Source organism: Corvus brachyrhynchos, unplaced genomic scaffold (genome assembly GCF_000691975.1).
Source record: "Corvus brachyrhynchos isolate BGI_N302 unplaced genomic scaffold, ASM69197v1 scaffold28, whole genome shotgun sequence".
In the NCBI taxonomy this organism is placed as follows: Eukaryota; Metazoa; Chordata; class Aves; order Passeriformes; family Corvidae; genus Corvus; species Corvus brachyrhynchos.
The window spans coordinates 5,262,804-5,273,093 of NW_008246058.1; the positions used below are offsets into that span (position 1 = coordinate 5,262,804).

The window sequence follows — 10,290 nt, forward strand, 5'->3', positions numbered from 1 at the left end:
CTTCCCAATTAAGTATCCAAAGTTAAGTGGAACCAGTCTGATGTGTCTTAAGCCTAATTTTTTCTTGTGTGTAGAACACATACTGTAACAACACTTGTTGCTTATTACTGAAATAAGGATGATGGAGGGTGGAGAGGTAGAGAGTTGGACACATGAATCAGTAGTCACAGAAAGGGGTGAGGTGTCTGACATCTTCTTACCACTGAGGGAGAGATCCAGCCTCACTTTTCCACGTCCCTTCTGCACATGCTTGACATCTTCTGCTGGATCTGACAGATGTGGGGCTTGTTTAGGTTAAAGTAACTTAACACTCAAATCCAGTACTTCTTTCTGCTTTTGTAAATTTTATTTTTATACTTTTTGCTGCTTACTAACACAACTAACAGATGCAAAGGCCAGCATAACAGAAGGGGTGAAACTACGAGCCCAGGTAAGAGGGGTGGATGAAGAAGCGAGATTTTCTTCACTAAGCAGCAGTGAGCTCATTAGTTCACTTCAGAAGCTCATGAAGTTGCTGGCTGGATTAATGGTATGATTTTCAGAACTAATGTTTTCCTGTTTTGCTTTCTCATGCAGTGTTTCCCACTGTCTCGGCTTTAAGATCTGTTCTGTAACAGAGTTTAAGCATTTCTTAGCTTTGAAAGAATATATATCATTATATTTTCTTGTGTTAAATGTTGGTTTTATTTAGTTTTCAGACAACTACTATCGTGCTGAGCTGATTGATGCCCTAGCCAACTCTGTAACTCCTGCAGTCAGTGTGAACAATGAAGTTCGAACATTGGATAACTTAAATCCTGATGTACGACTTATTCTTGAGGAAATTACCCGTTTTCTGAATATGGAGAAGCTTCTTCCCAGTTACAGACATACTATTACAGTCAGGTAGGGTTTAATGACACTACTTTTCTTGGGTTTTATGTACCTTTCTGTAGTTAGCTTTTGAGATTTTAGCTTGTTTGTCTTAATCTTAAATGTCAAATTCCTTTCAAGTTTCAAAAGCTGATAAATGCAAGTTTGTCTTGATTGCTTTATTTTTCAGCATTAATTTCTGTCAGTGTAGACTTTTAATAACAGGTTGATCATGCCATGCCTCTTTAAGAAGAACATTTATGAAAGTTTTGCCTTGTAACAGTAACTGTAGAGCACACACATCATCTGAGCTGTGTTTTCTCTAAATTTTTATGGCTTTACTGAAACCAAGCAATGGATTTGACAGGGTGGAGAATTTAATTTGTGTTTCTGCCTGATTCAGAGGTAATAAGAGCTGTATGTTAATGCTGTGAAAATAATTGTAACATGGAAATCATGTTAATATGGATAACATAATTCAGAAAATCTTCAGTATTCAATTTGGGGAAAGGTAGTTTTGTTTTTCTTGGCTGGTATTTCATAAACCTGATGTAAATTTTCTCTTTCTACCATGTCTAGCTGTTTAAAAGCTATTCGAGTGCTTCAGAAGAATGGTCATGTCCCAAGTGATCCTGCTCTCTTCAAGTCGTACGCAGAATACGGGCACTTCGTAGATGTACGAATAGCAGCATTGGAGGCTGTCGTTGACTACACAAAAGGTACTTTTTTCCAAGTATTTTGACATTTTTTAACAATTCTCATACAAATGTAGGGCTTACCTCATTAATATTAGGTTGAAATTGTGTCCACCAGAAGAGCTTGTATGATGACAGCTGTATTAATAAGAAACTGAGATTTCTATTATTGCTTTGTCCCAGCAAGTATAAGTGTGATGAAGATGTGCTGCACATTGTTTCTCAGTGCTTTGCAAATTGAATCAGATACCAAAGTTTTGAAATAATAAGTGGCAGTAAGGGGATTTGGTAATTTCTCTTGAACACTTCAGTGACTTTGATTTAGTTGATTTCAGCCATAATTTCTAGTCAAAGTCCTTGATTTTGCTTTACCTTTTTCCTAATATCTTTATTGTGCTTTTTGCATGCATTTTATGGTTATAAATATTGGAAACAGATTATTGTAGAGATATTTATGTTTTGCCATTCCTTATGCATAGCTTATGTTTGTGAGATGTTTACATTCTTTTAATATTGCCTTTATCCAAGTTGACTATTGCTGGTCCATGAAAAAAAAAATCAAACGGGGCAGTTTCTTAAATGTATTGTAGTTAAAACTCAATCCTGACAGATTTCTAATGCAGTTAGAAATTACAGCTTCAGTGATTTGCATTCCATAAAGTTAATTTAGTATTATATTGCCCCGTTCATTTATTTGGGTTAGTCTTTCTTTGTTCAGCAGATTTGTAATACTTTTGTGTTTGAAGGTTTATACCTTTCAGAGTGGCCAAATCCTTCAGTTCTTCCTCTGTAGCAGACTGGTGGATGTAGATTTCTAATTATTCTGTCTCAGATTTCATGGGTTTGTTTTGTTTTCAGGGTAAAGGAGAGTTTCCTTTGCTTGTTACATGAATAATTGTTTTCTCCCTTTTTTAAGGGCTGTATTACTTTGACATTACTCCTGTTATTCTATCCAAAGACTTCTCAAACTAGATGAGCAGTGGGAGGTTTTAAGGTAGTTAGATTCTTTGAGTGAATGCATTCAGTGGAACTCAGGCATCCGCTCACAGACTGAAACCAGGCTGTCATTCCAAACAGCGGGTAACTGTGAGGGAGCCTGTGTGCTGAGCAGCACTCAGGCTCCCTCCCTCCTGTAATCCACCAGACACTCTGTATCCATAACCCACTGCACATAGACCATTTGGTAATCCTGTGAGTGATAAAAGCTAGAATTCACAATTGTGCTAGTGCTATACATATCTCTCATTGGTGGGCTAATTGCTTTATTCCACCCTTCATAGAATGTTCATGGAAAGATTTGCTGGAGAATAGAAAGCTTACTCATCAGCTCTTTTCCTTTAGAATAATGTCACTAATTCATCCCACCCTTTGGAAAGACAAACTGATAGAAATAATGTTTTCTCATTAAATTCTTGACCTTTTATGGATGGTATTTATAGTTAATAAGTGGCTTGGATAAGAAAGCATACTACAAGGTAATAAAGTACATCTTTAAAACAGTTGATCAAATGGGGTCCTGTATAAGCAAGATAGTAGGGTAAGTTGCTTGAAACCTTGTACAGGAAGCTAAAACTTGAATGGTAAAAAGTAGATTACTTGAAATCAGTGGTTGAGATGATGAACAGAGTTTTTGACAGAGCTCACTGTGAGATCTGAAAATGACAGACCAGAATACTACTGCGCCTAACTGCCTTGCCCCTTGCCAACAGCTTTTTCTTAGATGCAGAGGTAGCAGATGCAAATACCTATCTGCTATAAAGTTCACCACACAGCCTAGTGTCTAGCTGGTCATCACTGTCATTTCTCCAATACAAGCTTCCAGCACTGAACACAGGAGCTTCTGCTCCTGCTGTAAGACTGGTGAGTTTTTGGTGGAGGGGTGATCTGGAAACACAGTTTGCTAACTGACTTCTTCCACTACCCATAGAGAAGCTAGCAGTGCTTGTCTTGCAGAGCCCTAAACCTGGCTTTAGAAGGAGAAATGATTGGCCATGTGTTGCCAAGAGATCTGATTCTTGTTCCCAGTTACCTGGTTTCCAGTTCACACTGGATGCAAACCAGCAGCTATCAAAAGCCTGTTGCTTGTGCCAAAGCTGGCTTTTAACAGTTCTTGTAAAGGAAGCTGACAGATTTTGTAATTTCCATAAAAAGGAAAGTCTGTGTTTTCTGGGTGGAACTTTTAGAGTAGGAATAACACTACCTTTTTTTAAGTTACTTGAAAAGAAATAATTTCTCCATGGAACTGAATAAGTTGTTTTCTTTGCCATTAATAGCAAGGGGTTTTTTCAGACATGGTAACTTTTTAAAATGCTTGAGGCAGCATACAAGGGCTTTGACAGTTTATCTAAAGTGGCTTGAAGTGAACAGAGTTTATTGACTTTTAAAAGTTAACTTGTGAGAGCTGTATGACTATTAATAGTTATTTGCATGGAACAAGGCAGTTGTATACTTAAAAGAGATAACCACAAACTATTCTAAATAAATAACCATTATCAAATTTGATGAACGTTAAACTTCAGTGTCAGAGATGGTCTGCTGCAATTGAGAACTGAGACAACACTGCTTATAATTTGAAAAAAAATCACAAGGGGATTTTTGTTTCTGAAAGCAATGACTTGTGTTTATATCTATCAGAAGTATGAAAATCTACACATGCTGCTTTTCCCACAGCCTTCTCCTAGACAAACTGGCAAGCTACAGACAGGATGGGTGGTCAGTGCAGTGGGTAAGAATTCAGGTCATGGGCCACACTGAGAGCGTGGTGATCAGTGGTTTTTACTCAGGCTGGCAGTCTGTCACAAGTGGGTCCCTCGGGGAACATCTTCAGAAATTATGTGGAGAACATCACTGAAAGCAGCCTCACCAAGTTTGTTGATGACAAAGCTGGTTGTGAGGTAGACGTAGCGGAAGGGAGAGACATCTCACAGAGAGACCTGGGCAGGCTGGGAGAGCGGGTGAGCGACTACTGGATGAAGTTTAACAAGTGCAAGGTCCTGCACCTGGGACAGCATAACCAAAGAGCCCAGAACAGGCCAGGATCTGTGCTTGGGGAGCAGCATCACTGAAAGGGACCTGCGGTCTTGGTGGATAACAAGCTGACCTCGAGTCAGCAGCGTGTGGCTGCAGCAAATCAGATCCTGGGCTGCATCTGCAGGGGCAGTACTAACAGAGACAGAGATGTGATCATCCCACTCTACTTTGTACTCAGTCTGTACTTCCAGCAGTGTGTATAGTTGCAGCCCTCACAGTTCAAGAAAGTTGTGGGCAGACTGGGGTCCAGAGAGGGACCATGAAGATTATCAGGGGGCTGCAGAACCTGCTCTGTGAGGGAAGACTTGACAGCATTAGGTCTTTTCTCACTGGAGAAGGCTCAGGAAGACTTCATCAGAATATCCCAGTACTTAGAGAGCAGCTACAAAGTGGATGGAGTGTCTCTCTCCTCCACATGGAAAGGAGAAGGATTAACAAGTACAAGTTGCACCAAGAGAGGTTCCATCTTGATACAAGAAAAAATTTTTTTACAGTAAGAACAGTCAGTCAGTGGCACAGCCTCCCCAGGGATGTGGTGGAGTCCCCATCACTGGAGGTTTTCAAGGTGCAGTTGGACAGAGTGCTAGATAATCTCATCTAGGCTCCCTTTCCCATGGAAGATTGGAGCAGATGATCTTGCGAGGTCTCCAAACCAGGCTGGTGTATGGTTTTTCTGGGTAATAAGATTGGTTCTGCCTGAGGTCAGGTTTAATTTGTCATTGCTGTCCAAACTGTTTCATAGTTCCTGTGTAAATTTAAGGAGCTGGTTAAATGCATTAGTAGCAAAGCTTTGGAAGCCTAGAAGACTTAGTTTACACTATAAGGCAAATAGCAGGGAAGACTTACTTCATCTCTAGCAGAAATAAGTTTAAAAAACAACAACAAAAAAAAATTACAAAAGTATGGTGTTACCCACTTTTGTTATACAGTACTGCCAGCCTAAAGGATTTATCTCTCAGGCTTTGCATTTTCTAGCAAAAAAGCATTTTAAAATACCTTCTGTTAGTCAAAGTAATTACAATTTGCTAATGATTGTGACTTCATGTTTGCAGTGTTGTAATTCTTTGCTGTGTGGTAATACAATATTATTTTTGTTACGTGCAAAACAACTTTTGTTTGCAGTGTTCTAGCTGCCTTCTGTTCCAAGCCAGAAAAAGCAGCTGTGCACTGAGCTGAGCACAAGCAGTCACTACTCCTTTAGAAGTATGTTCTAGGCATAGTTTTTCAAAGATTTCTCTGGATTTTAAGGCAAATCTGAGATTGTAGTTCTGATGTGTATGGATACAAATTTGCTCTGGCATCATGCAGAACTGTGTAGCTGTGCTCTGAACAGCGCACTGTGTGAGCTAATACATTCTGCCTCCAAACAGGGTTTACTGGAGCCTCACCAGTGTAACCAGTTTTGTTTTGGTTGGACTGTAGGAAGAGCAGTGCTGATTCACAAGTGGCTTGCAAATGACTCTTCAGACATCTTCTAAGCAATATTTTAATGTAGTTGCCTTCTCCTAGCCCAGAAAGGGGTCTTATGTTTTAGCTGTCCAAAGTATTTCTAAAACTTGTAATAGAACTAAAGTGCTGGTTCTTCTAGTATTAATAAATGACTCTTCTGTTAAAAGCAACTTACCCTACTGAAATAACAAGAGAATAATAGGTATAAGAATTGGTTGGATGAAAGAAGTTATATTTTAAAATTGTTGACTGAAAACTAACAGAAATAAGGAAGAAAAGTTGAACTGAGGTATTTAGAACTGAAAGTATGATTGGCAAGGGGAAGAAAGACCCTTTTGCTAGGACCACAAAATGAAAGCAACAGAAATGTTTTTTGACCTGTCTATCCAGTAATGATTAATACACCCTCTTCATTGTTTTAAAGAAAGGAGAATACTGCTATAAAAAATCTTAGTTATGCACCTGACAAAAAGATCACATAAAAATTCTTTCATGTTTTGTGTAATGAGTGATCATGATATCCCATTTTTGCAATACTACTCTGATAATCAAAGGAATTTTGTAATGTAAGTTACATTTCAATCTAACAAGCTGACTTCGTTTCTAACAGTGTCAAACAGCAATTTTCTAGAAGCATGTGCTGATAGGTTTCAAAATCCATTTTAGTTGCAAAGTATAATGATCTAAAAAACTAATGAAGGCTACTGAGGGGAGCTATGACTGCAGTTTTATATAAGCCCTGTAGTATTCCTCTTTCTATCCTATTTAAAGATAATCCTTCACAGATTCCTGTGTATGAGAGTTGTATATTCTCTACAGAAAATGTTATGCTTCTGATTCTTGAAAGGATATTTGAATGTGTTCAGTTTAGGAAGCTCACAATATCAAGATGAGCCTTTACTCTGATTTTCCCAGTCAATGCTCATGCAAATAGTCAAATTGGTTGTTATTGAACAATTGAGGCATGGAAGAGTTTTGTAAATGTTTCTATTTCAATGTAAAGTAAAACACTTACACTTTGAATTTGCTCTATAATTAGTGGAATTCCTCTTTAGTTGCAATCACTCAGGCTCTTTATGTGCTAATTCAGGAACTCATGATTGTCTTCATCAAAATCCTTCTAATAGGCATTTTGGTTTATTTTGCTTTGCAGTTGATAGGAGCTATGAAGAATTACAGTGGCTACTTACTATGGTTCAGAGTGATCCTGTACCCTACATAAGGTGAGTTAATAAAGAGACAGGTTTTTTACCAGTGCTGAAGCTACTAAGTAAATTCTTCACCTGGAATCACTAGAATAGATCAGATCTTTAACTGCTTCTTCACAAAACTGTTTTTCCTTCTTGTTATTTTAGGTTAATTGAAACGTGTTTTGATGTTTCAACAATTCACATCTCAAAAATTAGTATATTCTGTTCTAATTCTGCATTATGTTATTTTTGTCTTTTATGTTCTACCTTGTGGAAGAAGTCTGAAGTTAGAGATTATTTCCTGAACATAAATAAAGTGTATAAATATGATGTTGCATATGGCAAAAAAGACTTTGTGATATTTAGAAAAGACAGTCTGAGACATAGTACACACAATATTTGGACAGCAAGGGGTGTAAAGCAATTGTTAGACTGTAGATGGGGTGAAAGGATCATGTGAAGATGTGGTGAAATTTCTAGTATTGCTTGTTTCAACTTTGTTTTCACATGAGTGGTTGGGTATTTTAGCACATTCATTACAAACCTGTGAACACCAAGGTTCATAATAATTGTTTTTTCCCAACACTTTATTCTTATGACCACCATTAAAATACTGAGTTAAATAATATTACTTCTAATATAAAGTTGAATAATATTACTTTTACTCTCTCTCTCTATAGGTGATTTCATACAAATGTCATAGCTGCAAGATTGTTCTGTTTCATTTCTGTCACTCTTGTTAATGAAAATAAATACAGGTTTAGCTTCAGTTTAAGAAGGAGATTTAATTTGAATTGAGTGCTGTATGTTAGCCTCTTCCAAAAGAAAATGCAGGAAAAAAAGTATCTGCAAGAGTCTTCTTGTTCCAAATGTGTAAGACAGCAAGGTGAAAGCTGGCTATACAGAGAAAAATAGTTAAAATAACAAGTAATGGAACAAAGAATTATTTGTGAAATGTTTTCAAGGCCAAGTTTGAAGAAACAAAAATGTATCTACTTTCAGCTCAGTGTGTAAATATTGTAAGCAATATGGTAAGTGCAGGATCTTCAGACACCAATGCAACTTAAGAGGTGGCAGTGTCTGTTTTCAGGAAAATGTGCAGGTCAGTGTTTTTGGGCCTGCCATTTTGTGTCCGTCACAAACATTTGCAGTTATTTAGAAACTCTTTGGTATCAGTATGTAAGGAGTTTATTTGCCAGTGTTGCTGCTTCTTGGTAAATTTCCATGTCAGTGTTCAAAAAAGATCATTACTAAACAGAAGAGCATAATGTAGCCTACAACTGTTAACAGTTGCGTCTAAAAACATCCTAGTGCTTTGCACCTCACTTTTTATCTCTAAGTTATATTGCTGATGGTAAATCTGTGTCTATGCATAATTGTGGACAGAAGAAAGAACTAAAGGCATAAAACATTGGTTAAAAATTTGGATTGAATCTTGTAATTTAAGAATTTTGTAAGAATATTGCAAACTAACAGACTTTGTATCCTTAGGGTTTTTCTTTTGGAAGATAATAAAGATTACTGTTCTGCTTCTTTCAGGCATAAGATTTTGGATATGCTGACTAAGAATCCACCTTTCACCAAGAATATGGAGTCCCCTTTATGTAATGAAGCTTTGGTAGATCAGCTTTGGAAACTGATGAATTCAGGTTAGGGTTTTTGATTTTTTTGTTGTTTTGTTGTGTTGGAGTTTTATTGTGAGGTTTTTTGAAATAAAGACTTGCTTCAGAATATGCCATGAGCTCTCTTAGTTTCAGTGATTAGAAATTGAAAATCCAGTCTCAGACGTTGAATATAATCTATGTACTTCCAGAACATTTTTAGTGACATAGGCTACCAAACCTTGTTTTTAATTCTTTTGTCTACTGATGTAGTGTGCTTTGATGTCCTTTTTCACAGAATGATATTTCTAATGTTCAAAAATGTTCAAAGGAAGTGTTTCTTCAAATAATGGTGTCTGTGCCACACTTAAGAGTTTGTTTTATGTCTCTTTTTGTCCTCTTTTGTCTCTTTTACAGAGAATACGAGAGGACAGCATTGGTATAGATAATTTAAATGAGATTTTTAGAAGTACATTATAGACCTAAAACTCAATTTGCCTTTTGAGATTAGGAAAGATCCTAGTGAGAGAAGGCTTGCGTCTTTACCATTGACCTGTTTTTCATTACTGACGCAGTTTTATCCAGTCCTGACAAGCTGCCCTTTAACATCTGGCACATTACTACATAGATTACATATAAACATTTATATAGCTTTTTTTAGGTCATTGCAGGCTTTCTGTTCTCTGTGTGTCATTATATTTAGTGTTTGAAAGTTTACAGCTACACTCCAGGGGTTGAAGTGGGGAGACTACTAGTAGTACAGTTTCATAGGATTTTCCAAGTGTCAGACACACAAAATAAACAATTTTGATGTTCCCATCAGAGAATTTGTTTTTGCTTTTTCATGAGAGAAGAGTGTGTGCAGTGTTACAAGCGTTACCTCTTTTTGCAAGGAACAAATAGGGTATACATTCTTATTAAAGTTCATGGGGCTTTAAGCACTTAAATTTCTATGCCTCGAGATGACATAATGTTTCAATTAATTTTCTGTAAGGGATAACTGTAGCCTTCCAGGGTGCCTTGAAAAAAGTTGTTAGTTGACAAGCTAGTAGCCAGGTTTAAACATGCATGGTTCTAGAATCATGAGTTGCTTTCATTTAACATAAGCACGCATAATAGAGAACAGACTCTGATTGATATATGTAATCTTTTTTTTCTCTGTGTTAATCTGAATTAAATTGATAATATTACAATAGTTCTAAAATTGATATTTTTGAATGTGTCATTCTCTGGAGAGTTTTTTAATGTTCGAAATGTCCAGATGAATATTCATGTTGCTTTCATTTGTAACTGGGTGAGTGTGACTGCTGATTTGTAACTGGTAAGTAAGCTAAGCTTACTCAAAACACTATTTTGGCCCCATAAAACTACTATTTACAAGGATAGATCTTGTAATTTTATTTTGTGCTAAGTCTTGCACAGCCACATTAACATGGCAGTTGGCACGTCTGTGTCCTGTTTACCAGATACAGT

At 37.0% G+C, this 10,290-nt stretch overlaps 1 protein-coding gene across 2 annotated transcripts in view; it reads left to right on the forward strand.

Moving 5' to 3' along the window:
* The window catches only part of TAF2 (TATA-box binding protein associated factor 2), a 60,984-nt gene that overhangs the window by 34,606 nt on the left and 16,088 nt on the right, over window positions 1-10,290 (forward strand). For both annotated transcript variants that reach the window (XM_008642624.2, XM_017746087.1), the window contains exons 19-22: window positions 692-885; window positions 1,432-1,571; window positions 7,180-7,249; window positions 8,756-8,865. In XM_008642624.2, the coding sequence (XP_008640846.1) occupies window positions 692-885; window positions 1,432-1,571; window positions 7,180-7,249; window positions 8,756-8,865 (514 nt within the window). The remainder of the gene's footprint in view (window positions 1-691; window positions 886-1,431; window positions 1,572-7,179; window positions 7,250-8,755; window positions 8,866-10,290) is intronic.